Source organism: Aethina tumida, chromosome 6, assembly GCF_024364675.1.
Source record: "Aethina tumida isolate Nest 87 chromosome 6, icAetTumi1.1, whole genome shotgun sequence".
Classification (NCBI taxonomy): Eukaryota; Metazoa; Arthropoda; class Insecta; order Coleoptera; family Nitidulidae; genus Aethina; species Aethina tumida.
Genome location: NC_065440.1, coordinates 19,843,326 through 19,860,735, shown reverse-complemented (window position 1 = coordinate 19,860,735; position 17,410 = coordinate 19,843,326). Strand labels below are relative to the sequence as shown.

Below are 17,410 nucleotides of genomic sequence, written 5' to 3'. Positions count from 1 at the left end.
GAATGAATAATAATAAACCCGTGTGTGATGTATATAGACACCGTTGCAAGAAAAAAAGTAAAATCGTACAGAGTTAAAGAGGGGTATTCATGAAATCGTTGACCATCAGAGCAGGTGCGGCGGGTAGAATTGGCAACGGCGGACGAAATGAAAAAAGATGGCCAATGTACCGATCCGCCATTTTGAGAGTGAGATAGATTTACGAATCGGCGAGATTTTCCGCGCGATCTGATCCTTTTCGGGAGCGCAGTGTTTGAAAAAAGGGAACCGACTGACGGGTGGAACGTCCGGGTGCGGTTTTCCCGGCCGAAAACCGAAAGGAACAGCCCAAACGGAGACAGCGTCTCTGCCATGTAAGTAGAGTAGAGGAGAGTGGGCTTCTTTGTTTCGTTGTGCATCTCTATTCTTATTTCGTTTTCGAACGGCGTCTCCGTTAAATAAAAAGAGATGAATTTCGGCCGGTCTCATGCTCGCATCTTTCCCACACATACACACACACATACACTTTGTTTATTTATATCGGATTGTTGGAAGATGGAACGTGCGACAGACGACGCCCCTCATCTCGTTCATCCCTCGTCCCTGCTTTTGTTTATTTTACGAAACAATAAACCCGCTTTTGTTTTAGTTGACGAGAAACGGAGAATTTTAAAAAATATTTTACCTATGACCTGTCACAAGAATATCGGAATGTTCGGTCGATTATTGATTTTAGACAGCTGTCTGAAATGATTAATTGTTGATGACAATAATTCTAAACGAAAAAAAGTACATATTAAGTGTAGAGTAAGAACATTGTCGTTTGTATTGGGATTGGTATGTGCATAATGACAAATGGGCAATTGTTTTATTTGCAGTGTCAATAGGAAGAGAACCGGAAGTAGTTATTGGTAAAAATGTTCGATCCGAACGCGATAACAGGCCAACAAAACCAGATCCAGTACCAGCAACAGCCGCAGCAACAGCAGCAGCAGCAACAGCAACAGCAGAACCAGGTGCAGGTGCAGGAACAGAAGGATCCGAAGTCGGACGGTTCGCAAAAGGATCAGAACGCATTCGCCCCGTTTTGTTACGCGAACGTCAACATGCTGCACAAAATCGCGCCGAACACGACTCAAAATCACACCGCTTCCACGGTCAACATGTCCCAACTCACCGACGACAAGTGCTACATCACGCAGCCGTTCAGCTACAATTACACGTTGGTCAACCAGAATTTGCTGGCGCAGAACGCCATCTCCAACATCAGCTTCAAGTGTGACGTTTGCGGAATGATCTTCGCCCATCTGACGCTTCTCAATCATCACAAGAAGGTGTCGCATCCGGAAACCCAAGGCCAAGTGCAACAGCAACAGATTACCGTGCAGGTAAACCGTCACACCATACCGATCGCCGCTAAAACAAATCGATTGTTCGTTGTTGAATCCAGTTACAGGTGCAACAGCCGCAGCCACAACCCGCTCAAATCCAAATCGTGTCCGCCGATCGAATTCGATACTCGTGCCAAGACTGCGGTCTTACTTTCAACACCCAGAACGACCTGAAGACTCACAAAATCCAAACCCATCAGCAGCAGCAGCAGCAGCAACAACAACAACAACAGCAGCAGCAGCAGCAGACCCAAGCCCAGCAGCAACAGCAACAGCAGCAACAGACCGTTCAACAGCAGCAGCCTCAGCAGCAGCAGAACACGCTCAAAATAAAGAACTGCGAAACTTGCAGCGCACCGCTGCCGCAGGACAACAACAAGAAGCGGGCGGTGATGAAGGTGAAGTGCGAGAACTGTCTGAGCGCGGAAGCGATCCAACCGCAAATCTTCGTGGTGCAGACGGCGCCGGAGACGATAAAGTTCGAGGAGAGCACGACCGGCACGCAGACCGCGACCACGACGACGAATCTGGGCTCGCAGAACTCGATTCCGATCGGAGTGAAGAACTATCCGGTGAAGCGGAGAGGCATCGCCAGCGTGACCAAGTGCACCAAGTGCAACGGAAGCGGCATCATCTTCATCGGCGGCGCCCGCAACCAACAGACCAACGTGGACAAGCCGTTCCACTGCAGCATTTGCAACGGCTCCTTCAGCAGATACTCGTCGCTGTGGTCGCACAAGAGGCTGCACACCGGCGAGAAGAACTTCAAATGCAACATCTGCGGTTTGGCGTTCGCGAAAGCGGCCTATCTCAAGAACCACTCCCGCATCCACACCGGCGAGAAACCGTACCGCTGCAACGTGTGCGGCATGCAGTTCTCGCAGTCGCCCCATCTCAAGAACCACGAGAGGATACACAGCGGCGAACGGCCCTACGTCTGCGAAGTGTGCGACAAGTCGTTCGCTCGTCATTCCACCCTGTGGAACCACCGAAGAATCCACACGGGGGAGAAGCCGTATCGTTGCGACATCTGCGGCAGTTGCTTCAACCAGGCCACTCATCTGAAGAACCACGCCAAAGTGCACAGCGGCGAGAAGCCGTTCAAATGCGACATCTGCTCCGTCGGATTCTCAGACAGGTAAGAAGAGTATAAGGTGTTCCCGTAGTGTCAACTCACTCTGTTCTACAACGTGTCTCCGTATGTTCGTGCAGGTTTGCGTTGAAGCGACACAGAAACATCCACGAAAAGTACGGCAAGATGAAGCCGAACGTGGCGACCAGCAGCAGCAACGACGACCAGTCCAACCAACAAGTGGCCAACGACGAAACGGTGACCGCCGTCACGTCGGTCTCGACGACGACGGACGCCGACCACGAGGAGATCATCGAGACCAAGTACGAGGCTGTGGACACGAAATACGAAACGGTGGACGCCTCCGAAATCGTCGGCGAAGAGATCACGCAGATTTCCGAGTTGCAAGTGCAATTGTCTTAAAGTCAAATACTGTCGAGAGCGGTTTCACATTACGATTTTTATTGCGTTCTATTTATTATTCGGTTATCGAAAATTTTGATTATTCATTGATTGATTGATTGATTGATTGATTGTAAGAAATTAAAAATGAAAGAAAGACTGTGATTGACTGTCGAGAGCTGAAAAATCGTCGCTCGCGCTTCTTCAACCCTTTTATTTTAACTTACTACTCATTTGAAAGTGAAGCAGATGAAAATGATTTGTACATAGCGAATTCGTTTTTATTACTTATATACATATTAAGATAATGACATTCATATAGGAGTCCAATAAATTCAGCTGAAAATTACCAAATGCCTTTCATTTCGTCTGATCCTGAAAAATACCACCCCAATTGAGTAAATGATACTACCTTTGAAATCTGCATCTGGTGCAATTAGCTGCACCAATGAATTACCAGACTGACCACTGGGTTTATGTAATTAAACGCACGTTACAACTATTTTCAACTGAAATACAATTTTTTTGTACAATATTCTGTTCAGTAATACATTTCTATCTTTAAATTTAATTTCATAAGATCTAAAACAATACAACACTCATTTATACAACATTTATTTAAAACAAACATTAAATTGACACATCTTTGGTATCCAATTTAATAAAAGAAATTCCTGTCAGACATTTGTGAGTGTAAATTTCAGTCATCAATATCCATCCAACTAAAATCACCTGGACTGTTATCAAAGAGTATTTCCTCTTCATCATCTTGCTCCTGTTCCTCTTTTTCCACGCTTTTTTCAGTTTCTAATGTGTCTTCTGCAGCAGCAGTAGCAGCAGCAGTAGCAGCAGCTCTATTAATTTCAGCAATCAAATCATCTTGAATGATTTTATTAAACTCTTCATCGATCACATCGTAATTAAGTCTTGGTCGTTTCTTAATAATCAAATCTATCAATTTTGTTAACATTTCCTCCCGTTCTTTTGCAATTTTGATGGTCGGAATTGCGTTAAAGAAATCTACGACAAAGAGTCCATGAGTGTCTTGAATTTTTAACAATCGGCCACCCAAATGAGCTGGAGAGGATGGCAACGGTAATTTTTTCAAATGACTGTTAAAATTAACATCCACACCAGGATTTTCGTCGTTCAAAGTGCGTAAATATGCTAAACCTTCCGACGTGTAATTAATCATTGCAATAGTTTGTATCTTTCTGTATCCATACGAAGAGAACGGAACATTTTCCTTTAATTCCGTTGCTTTTATTATTTTATGGGGAGTTAAAAAACTGTTGGGATTCGTCATCGTTTTCGGATAACAACATCATAGAAAAGATTAACCAGCAGATTATGTATAAACAATATTTTTTAAATATTGTAGGTTATGATTTTATTAAAAAATATTCAAAGTTGTCGACATACCAGCAGATCGGCCATCTAGTTTAAAATTGCTGAACTCCACGAATAAATATTACAGATTAATTGAATATAAGCACTAGTGACATCTCTTAAGGATAGAATTAATAAACTGACATTTATATCATACTGTAATTTTTTATGGCAACATTGAACATAAACGGATTAGATGGCGTCAACTTATTTAAATTTTCTTTAAATATCTTCACATCAATCTATAATTTTTAATATACAAATTGGGCATAATTGAACAAGAGGATAATATATAAATCAAGTACCGTAATGTACAAAAGTAATCACTGCTGTAGTTTGTATTATAATTCAATGATCAAATTAAAATCTCATTGCTAACACCATCTAGTTCAAATGTGCTGAACCGTGCAAATATATATTACAGTTTGATAAAAACACATACTAGCGACATCTGTAATATTTTATTGCAAGGTTGGACATACATGAGCTCGTAATTTATTCCTGTAATTACAGATCAATGGGTTGGGCATGTTCGAACTTGATGGCGCCACTATTGTATTTCAAATTTTGCAATTTGTTTCAAATATATTCGTTCTGCTAGTGAATCATCTTATTCTGAAAAATATTTTGATTGCATAAACTAAAGGAAAAAATAGATAGATAAGGATTACATAAATATTAAAATTCCCACTATTTTTCTGTAATTATAGATAATCGAAATTGCGCGAGAAAGAAACAAAGAGGAGATAAGGATTGTAAAAAAGAAAAAAATAGATTTTATTTTCTTAATACTTGAAATAAATACGTTTAATTGTAATGTAGGTATGTACAAAACTTAAAAGAAATGCACGAATGACGCTCACACGTACAATATAAAAGATTGATTGATTGTAAGGTACTTGTTGTACTCCTGAATTAGATACATTTGGTAACGTTCTTTCTTTCTTTCTTTACTTAGGGTATACATGAATGTAGAGTGAATACCAGTGCTTAGGCCTTGTTGACGAAATCGATTCCGGCCTGGATGTTCTTCTTCAATTCGGGAATGGCCTTCTTGAGCAGTTCCTGTTCGTAGTCGCTCAATTGACCGAGACCCAGGTTCTTTTCCAAACCGTTCTTGCCCAGAACGAGCGGTGTCGAGAAGTAGGCAGCCTCTGTCACGTCGCTGATGACGTAAGCGGGTTCAACGACGTTGGATTCTCCCTTAAGACCGCGCAGGAGACTGTTGGCGAAGCGAGCACCGGCATAGGCCATCGAGAGGGTGGCGGATCCGGCACCGGCTTTGGCCTTTACGACTTCGGTTCCCGCTTCTTGGATCCTGGTGGTCAGGGCTTGCAGTTGGTCGGCAGGGAAGGAGACGGACGGCGTCGCCCTGGAGATCAAGGGGATGATGGTGACGCCGGAATGTCCTCCGATGACCGGGACGGACACGTCTTTCGGATTGAGGTCTTTCGCTTCGGCGATGAAGGTGTTGGCGCGGACAATGTCCAAAGTGGAAATGCCGAAGACGCGTTTCGGGTCCAATTTGCCGGCTTTCTTCAACACCTCGCAAGCGATGGGGACGGCCGAATTGACGGGGTTCGTGATGATGCCGATCAAAGCTTTGGGAGCGACTTCAGCTGCGGCCGCGGCCAAATCACGAACGATTCCGGCGTTCGTATTGAACAGATCGTCTCTGGTCATGCCTGAAACGTTTCGCATTTTGTTTTCGTACTATTTCTTTTATGTGACTGAGTTATTATGTGGTTAGATAAGAATTAATTGTGTACAAGCATTATGTAGCAATAAATAAGACGTCAATTGTTGGAGATAAGAGTTGCGACATTCCTTAAAGGATTGAATCCTAGGAGTGATTGAATATATTCGAATAAGTTTATAAGTAAATAAGTATATTACCAGGTTTCCTGGGCACTCCAGCAGGAATGATGATTACATCAGCGTTTCTTAGGGCATCTTTCACGTTCTCTGCGCCGTTGACACTGCATAAATGGATACATACATCGTTTAAACAATGCAATGATAACAACGGCAAACGATTGATGTAAGTGTACTTACCCTCTGACTTTGGCGGCGGTTTCGATGTGGCTCAAGTCGGCGGCGACACCGGGAGTGTGAACGATGTCGTAGAGGGACAATTCGGAGACCAAAGGGTTGGTCTTCAGAAGAAGCGACAACGGTTGTCCGATACCGCCGGACGCACCACATACTGCCACTTTAAAGTTACTCTGCAACACAGTATTTTCGTTCATAACCTAACATTTTTTTTAATCATTACGTAACCTTGTAAAAAAGCGACAAGGAAACTTCCAGGATTACATAAGGATAAAAAACAAGTGAACGTGTCATTCGTTAAAGGTAAAAAAGAGGAGGGGAGTTTTGAAAAGGTTTCGTCACTCACCTGTTTGGAGGTGGAGAAGTTCCTGGCGGTGGAAACGGTCGGTCTTACGATTCTGGAGAACATGATTGATGCGATGCGACCCCTTCTTCGAATGCAACTGAATCGAGTGTGAACCGGAATGACCTCTCCTTGCGCATAGGTCACAACGAACGAGACACGTGACGCGATGCGCGGTCCCGCTTCCAGATTTCAAGTACGGAACACCGCGGCAAGCGACATCTGCCCCCTCCTGCTGAACATCGATCCATTTGCATTTGAACTACCTGTTTCTGCAGCGGGACATGTGAGTTAACCTGTTTAACATTTTGCTGTTCCTGCTGAATAGAGATGGAGATGAACAACAAAGCAATGACGGAGGCGGAACGGTTGGAACTGGCGGCGAAATTGGACAAGGACTTGGACGAATTTATTAACAAGTTGCCGAAACGAGAGAGAAAAACTGGCGAACCGATGGACGAAGCTTGGATTGAGGTTAACGATTTGAAATGAAAATAACAGTAACAAAGCAGCGTGGACAGTTTTGTTTATCGTGGTATTATTTTAGGAGTTACAAAGTCATCCGTTTTTCATGAAGAAAGTTCCTGAACCTGGAGAAAAGGTTCATCCTTTGTATGAGGGACTGCAAAAGTTGAAATACGATCCCGACATCAACGAACCGTTAGGTGTTGTTTTCTGCTTCTCTTGGGGGTTACTCAATAATTAATAAAATGTTTTAGATTTGGCCGTAGCATACAAGGACGATGGCAACTTTAATTTTAAACATAAAAATTATCGTTTGGCCATTCTCTCTTATACAGAGGGTATTAAGGCAAAGTGTGATGATGTTGAGATTAATGCCAGTTTATATAATAACAGATCGGCCGCTAATTTTTATTTGAAGAATTATAGGTAATGTGTGTGTGTGTGTGTGTGTGTGTGTGTGATGAGATTAAAGAATCAAGTTAGATTAAATTAAGTGCTTTTTTTAAGATCTTCATTGAGAGACTGCGAATTGGCATTGAAATTGAAGCCAGGCTATCATAAAACGTTGCAAAGAGCTGCAAACTGTTGTTTTTGCACTCAACATTTTGACAAGGCGATAGAATATTGCGATAAAATATTGGACGCGGATAAAAACAACAAAGATGTGCAGGAATTGAGGAAAAAATGTGTAACAGAAGCAAAATTGAAAATAAGAAACGAAAGAAAACGAGAGAAAGAAATCAGGAAACAAGAGGAAGATGAAAAACGTGTCATTCAGGAAATTGTGAAGAGGGGGATTCGTATAGAAACGGGAAAAGGTGAAAATTTTTGTTGAATATGAATCAATTTATGTAAATAATTTGCAGGTGGTTTGAGTTTAAGCAGTTTAGAGCCATGTGCACCACAATTGAGTGAAAATAGAGTGCATATAGATGATGAAAACAATCTCATTTGGCCTGTTGTATTTCTCTATCCAGAGTATAAAATAATGGATTACGTTCAGGAGTTTAACGAAAATCAAACGTAATTGAAATTAAAGGAATCTGAATCTGATTAGATTTTATAAATTTATGTATGTTACAGATTTGAGGCGTTGTTTGAGGATATGTTTTCGGTTCGACCAGAATGGGATGTCGATAATAAGTATAAGACCAATAGTTTGGTAATTTATTTTGAGACTGGCAACAATAAACTGACATCTGTGAACCGAACGGCAACTCTCGTGGACGTGTTGAAACATAAAGAGTAAGTTGGATGAATATTGAAGACGCGTAAAAATTAAATTTTTTTTTTTAATTTCAGATATGTCGTTAAAGGAGGAACTCCGTCTTTTCTTGTCCTCGTCAACGAGAGTCCGGCACATAAGAGATTCCTTGAAAATTATTAAATACTGTGTATAAATAGATAATAATAATTTTGTATATATGGCAAATATATTTTAATAAGTAAAAGTGCGTGTGTTTATGTTTAAAATATGGCAACAATTGGGGGCCATATTGAGAGAGGCGGACGGACAGGCATCGGCGAAGAGCGGTGATTGTCGCGGGGTCACGTTGGTAACAATGTATCCCATGGGTCCGTATAGGATCTGGTGACTTTCGTGGGGCACACCTGTTCGACACAATAGAGAAGATGGCCGCCAGTACCGTTCAGTGAATGGCCGAGATGTTGATACGTGAATTTTGAGTGATTCGAATGTTAAAAAGGGCGAATTGGCGAGCGAACGCATCGGAAAATGATCGCTGCGAGTGTTTCGAGTCGGTGAACGGTGTGAAGTGCGTGCCCGGAACGCAAACTGATCGGATAAACGTGCGAAAAAATGTGAGATCTCTTTGTGTGGTTGCGGTGGCCCTTGTACATAACTGTGCGACACAACGCACGGTTTTCGACGTTTCCACATCTCGACGACGGTTTTATGTTGCTCTCGGATTACAATAGGATCGCTCGTGGTGAGTGGCAGCCCGTTGAGGCGGTTTCAGGGCGGTTTCCTGCGACTTTCATTCAAAAATCTAAGTAGGACATGGTTACTTGGGCGTATATCAAAATACTTGCACGACTTGACTGGTCGACTATTTTGATTTATCGAACTTTTATACACAATTTTCTATAAAATATCGATTTCGTTTGCGTTTTAACCCCGTTCTTGGACGACGGAGGGTCGTTTGTAATAAACGTAAGGACGGAGAGTGCCGTCCGATTGGTGTGCAGGAACTTTCGTTTGATAGTCGGACCCATTTGACAGGTTTTGTAAATGTTGCGTTCTTTTTATAGGACCCATAAATGTTGTTTATCTTGACTGAACCAAAATATTTATTTATTCGTTCGAGCATTTTTAATCTTTTGTTTATACCACGATATTTATTTACGTTTGCATGTGAGGTTGTTTTTATAAAAAGTGTCGTGGATGCGGATGACGATGAGCGATGGGAATGGAATGGAATGGAATGGAATGGAACGGAACGGAACGGTTAAAACAGTTTCGGTGTTGTTGGGCAATTAAAATTGAAATAAAAAATGGGATGTTCATAAATAAGTCGGGAGTGTGTGTGATTCATCTCGAGTCGGTCGTAAATTATGCGTTTCTTAAGAAATTTAATCGATTTGTGGTGTTTGGGATTGTTTTTTGTAATCGGGTCGTAAAGAGCGAAATTGGCAGCGAGTTTAGAATTTGATTTACGGTCCGGAGGAGACGACGGAATATTTGTGGAAATGATTCGAGGTGGGCAGAACGGATTATCTTTGAGACTGTCATCGGTTTCAGTCATTAAGATAATTTCATGAAGAACGACAATAATACATCACTGATACGTAATTTTTTGAGTGAGCATTAACTTAATGTGTCCTTAATGACTGTGACCGATCCGATCATTAGAAAAAACCAGACTCGGGTTTATCTTGCCGAAACAATTACTTCCAATGTCTTGATAGTGGGTAAAGTGGCAGTTTTGGTTCGTTCGAGAGTTGGACGTGTGTCGAAAGAAGGGCACGGGGATTCCGTGAATCGGAACAAGAGAAACGTGTAAGATTGGGAGAATGGGACAAAGCGAACAATGTGAGGCGCAGGCAAAAATGATGGGTCAAAAGTGAGCGTGTGTGGGACAAACGATGTCGTGTTATCGGTGCAGAAATCGGATGGAAATAAGCAGAAACATTCGGGACGTCTGAAGGAGTAACCCGATACTCTTCTCTTTTCGTCTAATTGAATCCAGGTACTGATTTATGAGCCCAGTTGGGTCTGTTTGGAAGCCACAAATGCAGACTTTTATTTGTTTGGCGGATTAAAATGGAATTAGGCTCAGATCGATATTGTCTTTGGGACACGCGTATTATTATTATTTAAATTTTATTCATGGCTCTCCTCTTTTCCTTTCTCCCCCTCTGTTTCAGTCGTCCAAGTTCCACGTTGGGCAATTGTTACGCAAATTGTCTGTTTTTGTGGTAAAATTATCTCCACATGGGGCATCGAAAGTGGATAGTTTTAATTGCGGCGTTTATGGTTTCGCGGTGTTGCAATGGATTTTGGGCGAAGGTGCGCCACACGAATCGCCGTAATCGGTGTTATTCATCCAACGTACATGATTATAGGTCGGACAATCTAATCGAGTTATTGATCTGTATCAGGTAATTGGTGTTCGTAACGACGTAAAAATGGGCATTGCGAGTAAGTGCATCTAAATGGGAGAATAATGAATCGGGTGATGATCATCCCTGAAAGAGACACGATGAGGCACGTTTACCTTGTCCGACATTCCAAACGGCCGAAGGAGCCCGAAGAGGGACGGCCGATCGGGTACCACTCGTGGTTCCACCAGAAGACACCAGTCGAGCGAAGATGGTGTTGGACGGGCGATCGTTCGCCTTTCAGAGAGTCTCTTGAACCGCCGCTTCTTTCTCTTATTCCTCCGTCTGTGATATTTCTGCCAAAGAGTCGTTTGTGTATGTTTGTTTTCGTTAATTGTTTAGTGCAATATGTTGGATGAAGGAGTGAGTGCGTCGATGGGAATGTGGGTCCGGAATCCGGAGGTGGGTCTGCGCTGCGGTCGTAAATCAATTAAACGGACTTATCGGTTGTAAAGACCATCTGTACAATGTTGTGTCCGTCTCTAATTTTTAAGGTGCCGTGAAAAGGGCGACACTTCGCGGAGGGTCTGCGTTTATTGCTTTCCCCAAAATATGATTCCCTCTTTTGTTTGCTTAATCGGTTCTGCAGACGTTCTTCATTTGTTCATAATTTAAGCCATTAATAATCGATTCGTACGTTTGTTTTGGATTTATTAATTCGTTGTTCAAACAGTCAAAGTAAATACATGTTTGGGAATGGTGAAAGAGTGTTTTGGCTTAATGCATTTTAAATTAGGTCCGAACGAAAATAGAGTGAGGACGGCGACACAAAAATTATTCATGTTTCATCTGTGAGACAATTATTGACTGTTCGAAATGATAAATATTTCTATTTTAAGAAGGTGCATAAATCACGACGGTTACATAAAGAGGATATGGAGAGGAGAAACAAAGTTTCGTTCTCAGCATCATCGAAGAAATATTTACGTTACGTAATCTGTGCGATTCGAGAGGAGAGTGTGCCGAACAAACAATCGATTTATTTATTAACTTTTATTTAGTTCAATGACATGTTCGTGTCTGAGGCAAAAGAGGCGGTTTCAATTTCCCATTTCGCTCCAACTAATGAAGGGTTCCGAAACAACGGTTCATGATTATAATACGTTAATTCGGTGCATTTCCGCTCTCAAAATATTCACTTATTAAAAAGCATATTTCGGTAATTATAGAGTGACTCTCTCCAATTCGAAAGGTGCATTACAGAGTATTAACACATTACGCTGAATGGATTTGTTCAGTCAGTTCGACGCATTATTAATTGGCGAGATGTAATGAATAGATGGAACAGCTGTCGAAGAATGTTTGATTTATTGTTCGGATCGGACCTTTTGTTGGAAAAGTACACAGATCCGTTCGTAAGGAACGCAGGTAAATGATCGACAGAAAGGGAGGGTCTCCGCCCGAACAACTTGTGAAAACTGTTGCACCCTCTAATTATGAGAGAGCCGAAACACGCGTTGTTTAATTGTTTTCCATTCTCATTAAAAGTCTCTCCTCTGTTTTAGGAATGTGCAGAATCGAGTCGTGAGCAGCAACAGTCGAGAAGGATGGACTGTCCTCGGGTCGTTCCGGTCGGAGACGACGCAGACACCGACACAAGTGCAAATCAAAGTGATCATCAGGGTGATCAGAGTGCCTCTCCTTCTTCTAATTCATCTTACTCCTCCTCTCCTTCTTCGACAGACTGTTCGGGTGTGATGAGTGCGCGTCGCCGCCGCCGTCGACGGCGACTTCTGTCAACGGCAAAAGGAGGCGGCGGCGGCGGCGGCGGCGGCGGCGGATGGACCGGTAAACTTAGTTTCGGTGATGTGAGTTCGTGGTTCGCGGTGTTGATCCTCTTGATCGGACTGTCTCAGTCGAGCGACGGCTTCGCCAGTGAGTTCGACAAAACCGAGGAGTTCATGGACAAGATCGGGCTGGAGAAATCGATCGCCGCCGTCTTCAACAAAGTGGCCTACGGCAGCACCACGAAGCGGTCCATTCCCGACAACGCGTATCCGGTGACGACGCTGGCGACGCCCCTCCTCACCACGTACCGCTACTCGGACGGCAACGACGAGTGGCTCAGGGTGGACCTGAAGAACTCGCAGGAGACTGCTCGAGCCAACGTGGACTTCGAGCAGCCCGAATTCGCCGACCTGGAGAAGGACCACGCTCTGCCCACTTCGGCGCCCGCCGCGGACATCCTCAAGAACAACAACAACAAGAACTACAACAACCCGAACAGATACAACAACGACCGATTACGACCCGACTTCCAGCCCAACGGAGGCGACGCAGGCGGCGCCCAAGAACACGTCACCGAGAACGTGTACAAGACCACCACCACCTACAACCTGCTGCGCAACGTCAAACCCACCAAATCCATGTACAGCAAGGACATCCCGAGCTACGTGCCGCCCAGCAGAGCCTTCTTCACGCCGCCGCTGCCCCCCGAGTACCAGAATCCCTTCGCCGACAAACCCACGCTGCGAGGCACCAACTCGGAGTCGTACGCCAACCGCAGACCGATTCCGCCGCCCTCCCTCATGCCCAACAAGGACCGGATCCCCTTCAGGCCGGACCTGCCCAAAGTGAACGCCGAAAGAGTTCCCGAACGCATCGGAGGCGTCAACTCGCAAAATAACAACAACAACAACAACAACGGCGGTGCCGCGCCGGACAAGAACGAGAAGAAAAAGTCTCTCAACACTCCCTCGCAAAGCGTCAAACTGGGAGAGTTCTACGGACTGAATCGGGCCTCGAACGACACCAATTTCGAGTACGAAAAGTCGTACGTGCCCTCCATCACCCGCATTCTGAGCGGCTCGAACGGTCGACACGACGACATTCCCGACATTCTGTTGAGGACCGTCACGGCCACCCCCAATTTGCATCACCATCATCACCAACAACGACCAGAGTCCAAGTCCAACAACAACAACAACAACAACAACAACATCAAAACACGGGCTCCCGAACCGAAAGTGGCGGCACCACCTGCACCTCCACCGCTGCCGGCCGAACCACCGATAGAAGCCGACTCGGAAGAGGACGCCGAAGACAGACCGGCCCAATCGCCGGGTCAAGATCGCGGACAGATGGAGGAGACGGGCACCAGAGAAATCGTCCGGGACCGATCGGAGAGTGTGACTGTGAAAAAAGAAATTGGGGGAGCCGCACCGGTTCCCGCTGCCGACGACGTCACCACCCAAATGTCCGACACCATGAATCTGGCCAACGTGAAGGAACGCGAGGGAAACGCCACCAAGATCGACTCCGATTCGGTGTGGCGCATCTGCTGGCGAGTCCACGTCTACCTCGTCGTCTTCTGCTACATCCTCTTGGCCGCCTTCTCCATCTACAAACTGATCCGGTACGAAAACGATCCGCACATGTTCTCGAAGAGCTACTTCCTCACCGTCCATCTGATGCTGACCGTCATCTGCGTCTTGCGCATCTTCTATCTCATCTACGACCCCTACAACGAAGGCAGATCGTTCAACGTGTTCCTCTACGAGTTCTTGCACAGCTTCCCGTTGAGTCTGCTCGCCACCACGTTCGCAGTCCTCATTCTGTTCCTGCTGAAACGCACCCTCACCCACCTGGAAGTGAAAACTAGGCCCGTCTTCTTGGTGGTGTTCGCACTGCTGCACATAGTCCTGTGTTTCTGCCTGAGTGTCTTCGAAAGCTTCGGCTATCTGGAAAAGGCCGGTCTGACCATCTGCAAGCCGGTGTTCGTGTTGCTGTCGTGGGCGTTGGGCGTCAGCTATCTCTACTTGTATCGCATCATCAAAAACGTGTTGGCCAAAAAGAGTCAGAACCTGTCGGAGATGTGCTCGCAAAACATTTCGTACGCTTCGCACATCACGATCGCAGTCGCCCTCCTGTTCGTGCTGCTCGGCTTCGTCCAGCTCTACGCCCTCTTCTTCATCAAGGTCGACCGGTTCGACGGCGAAATCAAACACCACTGGATCCTGTGGAGCTTCGAACTGTCCGTTCGCTTCATCGAGATATCCATCATCACCCTGTTGGCGGTCGTCGTCAGTCTGCGAATGTCGCAACGGGAGAAACAGATCGCGGGCGGTTTCCCGCTCTTCCCTTGCACGACCAGCGACTCCAGCACCGACAACATCTACCCCAACAACTGCAACACCAATCCTAACGCGCTCAACTACAGCAGACAGGAGATGATACTGGATCAGCTGGACCACCGGCAGGAGCCCCCTCCACCCATCGAGAGACCCTCCAATCTTCTCAAGCACGCCTTCCAGAACGAAAGCTTCGACAAGAAGAGCACGCTGGAACGGTACCAGAGCGACGGCAGCGACCGCGCCTCCTCCAATCTGGACCGCTTCGAACGTCCAAAATGGGGCTCGGAACGTTGCTTCGATCCACCCCCACCTGGCTTCGAACGGGGCTCTCTCAGAACCACTTCGGATTCGAGAAGTTCCCGCACCAAATACTACACCAAACCCAAATACGACGACTTCTCGCCGGAGAAAAACATCTACAGCGAGCCCCTCGACAACAACCACCATCACCACCTGCAGCAGCAGCAGCAGCTCCAGCACCAGTACGAACGGACGGTGCACGAGTTCGAACGCAACGACTTCGATCGAAGGTCACGCAACTCGTCCAACACGTCCGGCAGACGGTCCCGCAAAAACCACGCCCGACCCCACTTGGGAGTGCAAACGTTGCCTGGAGGAGGAGGAGGAGGAGGAGGAGGAGTGGGCATGCCCCCGACTGCAGCAGCCACACACGCCGACTCCATGCTCGTGGACGAACAAGGCTTCGTCCGATTCCGACACCTGCACGACGACGAGATGATGACCGACTCCAAACCGAGAAAGTCGAAACGACAGAACGGCGGCATCGCCGTGGGATTGGGAGGCGGAGGCGGCGGCGGCGGCGGCGACGACATGCACGGCTATGCGGAAGCGTAACTGTTGATACGCGTGGGAGGGAAAATTAAGGGGGTGCAGCAGCCCAAAAAAGGGGAGGTGTTTCTTTGATCGACACGATCGACACGATCGGGCAGAGAGAATTAAGTTTTTACATGATGATTGCTTGCCTACTTAATTTATCGTACTCGTCACTTTCTCTCTGCTCGTGACAAACACATCTCGGACTCTGAACAATCACGGTCATCAATTAATATGTGTACGAAACATTTTCCTCGTTTTCTCCATTAATTTTCTCGTCCACGTCGACATTGTTTTCCTTTCGAATTTCCAATTGTCAATTAGACAACAACAACAACAACATTAATTAACCGATCAAAATGAAATAAGAGAGAAAGAGAAAGCAAGAGGAAGGAAACTCGTGAAAGACGAGATTAAACTTGAAAATACTCACAAAGTGAAATTTTAGCCATGACTTAAATTTTTTTATGAGCAACAAAAGGCAGCTAGATTTTATGAAAAGAAGAACCGTTACTACTGTGTTGTTCGTACAGAGGATACGAACAAATTCTTTTTGTAAATTAAACAAAGTGATAATATTATAAATACTGAATAAAATACTTTTCAATGTTTTCAAACATAAACTGTTTAGTATTTAGCTTAGGATGATATTGTATATTATATTTGAACTGTACATAACTATATTTATAAGTGACTGTATTTTTAATTCGACTCTCTTTTTTTTACATCTAATTTTTTTTACGTACGTTGCTACTTTCTTTTTTTCAGTTGTTGTCTCCCGCGGTTCGCGTTCGTGCGGCGTCGAAATGACCGTCTCGTTGGTGGTGACGTCCCCTTTACAACCGTCACCGCTCTCTTCTCATCCCCCTCCCCTAAAAATGCTTACTTTCGACGCAGCCGTGAAAAAACGACTGATTGACTGACTTTTTACATTGAAACGATTGATGATTTCACGCGACGAACCGACGAACCGACGAAGAGTGTTGATTTGTTGATGAACACGCAGCAGCACTTACGAATCAAGTAATTATCGACCGTCCGTTCTAATTAATCATCTCATTCGTTATTGTGTTTGCATCGTTTCGTAGACGTATGTTTTTCTTGTAAATATTTGTATTTAAAACGAAGATTGAATACCTACCTATGCCAACAAATATTTAGCAAACTTGCCATGACTTATGATATTGGGTTTTTTATACATACATACATATATATATATAGGTATATATTTGACTATTCTTTATTTTTGTATATTTTTTTACAGTATTATTACACATTAACCGTACGTATTTATTCGAATTTCGCGTTTTTTTTTTTTTCGTTTGTTTGTTTGTTTCATCCATCATCATTTTCACGTTTCGATTCAGTCCCATAAACAATTAAACAAACATTCCCCGTGTGTGGAGGAGAATTTCATCGTTCCTATTTTATTTTATATTCTTCGTTACGACTATTGCTAGTTTCGTGTACTTACTTACTTTCGTTGATATTTTGCCAGTAAATCTCAGCTAACTGTGAATAGATTTAGATTTTAAATACGATGAAAGATGAGCAGCAAATTTATTGTTTTCGATGTTTCACATTTTTCAAAAGTACATATTTTTATTCGGGTCGTGAGAATCGACGGTGTCGACGACGACAATCGATGGAGGAGCACATTTCAATTCTCCACGTTCGTCTTCGAATCGATTCCTCATCACCCTCCTCTCGACTTATTGTATAAAACAACAATCTTTTCAACTTGTATAAAATGATTGTAAAATAATAAACAAGTGGATATAAAATTATG

At 44.4% G+C, this 17,410-nt stretch overlaps 4 protein-coding genes across 7 annotated transcripts; 3 read left to right on the top strand and 1 right to left on the bottom strand.

Moving 5' to 3' along the window:
- Window positions 1-122: 122 nt before the first annotated feature.
- On the top strand, window positions 123-3,198 carry LOC109602584 (zinc finger protein 678-like). 2 transcript variants are annotated; one of them, XM_049969251.1, is made up of 5 exons: window positions 123-353; window positions 629-786; window positions 858-1,367; window positions 1,430-2,508; window positions 2,583-3,198. In XM_049969251.1, exons 3-5 carry the CDS (start codon window positions 897-899, stop codon window positions 2,863-2,865), a joined length of 1,833 nt encoding a protein of 610 aa, XP_049825208.1. In that variant the 5' UTR covers window positions 123-353; window positions 629-786; window positions 858-896; the 3' UTR covers window positions 2,866-3,198. The 2 variants fall into 2 exon arrangements, with proteins under 2 accessions (XP_049825208.1, XP_019874550.2); XM_020018991.2 differs by lacking the exon at window positions 629-786.
- Window positions 3,199-5,195: 1,997 nt separating this feature from the next.
- Window positions 5,196-6,785, bottom strand: LOC109602600 (malate dehydrogenase, mitochondrial). The gene is made up of 4 exons (XM_020019017.2): window positions 6,632-6,785; window positions 6,289-6,458; window positions 6,130-6,212; window positions 5,196-5,918 (listed from the first exon to the last, which is right to left on the bottom strand). Exons 1-4 carry the CDS (start codon window positions 6,692-6,694, stop codon window positions 5,224-5,226), a joined length of 1,011 nt encoding a protein of 336 aa, XP_019874576.2. The 5' UTR covers window positions 6,695-6,785; the 3' UTR covers window positions 5,196-5,223.
- Window positions 6,786-6,868: 83 nt separating this feature from the next.
- Window positions 6,869-8,544, top strand: LOC109602572 (DNA polymerase interacting tetratricopeptide repeat-containing, protein of 47 kDa). Its single transcript, XM_020018978.2, has 7 exons — window positions 6,869-7,102; window positions 7,176-7,293; window positions 7,348-7,519; window positions 7,601-7,911; window positions 7,960-8,116; window positions 8,177-8,338; window positions 8,396-8,544. Exons 1-7 carry the CDS (start codon window positions 6,959-6,961, stop codon window positions 8,478-8,480), a joined length of 1,149 nt encoding a protein of 382 aa, XP_019874537.2. The 5' UTR covers window positions 6,869-6,958; the 3' UTR covers window positions 8,481-8,544.
- A 154-nt stretch (window positions 8,545-8,698) lies between these two features.
- LOC109602569 (uncharacterized) lies at window positions 8,699-17,408 on the top strand. 3 transcript variants are annotated; one of them, XM_049969248.1, is made up of 2 exons: window positions 8,699-9,042; window positions 12,220-17,408. In XM_049969248.1, the coding sequence occupies exon 2, from the start codon at window positions 12,262-12,264 to the stop codon at window positions 15,640-15,642; it is 3,381 nt and encodes a 1,126-aa protein (XP_049825205.1). In that variant the 5' UTR covers window positions 8,699-9,042; window positions 12,220-12,261; the 3' UTR covers window positions 15,643-17,408. The 3 variants fall into 3 exon arrangements, with proteins under 3 accessions (XP_049825205.1, XP_049825204.1, XP_049825206.1); XM_049969247.1 differs by lacking the exon at window positions 8,699-9,042 and adding an exon at window positions 10,790-11,116; XM_049969249.1 differs by lacking the exon at window positions 8,699-9,042 and adding an exon at window positions 11,806-12,082.
- Window positions 17,409-17,410: the final 2 nt, after the last annotated feature.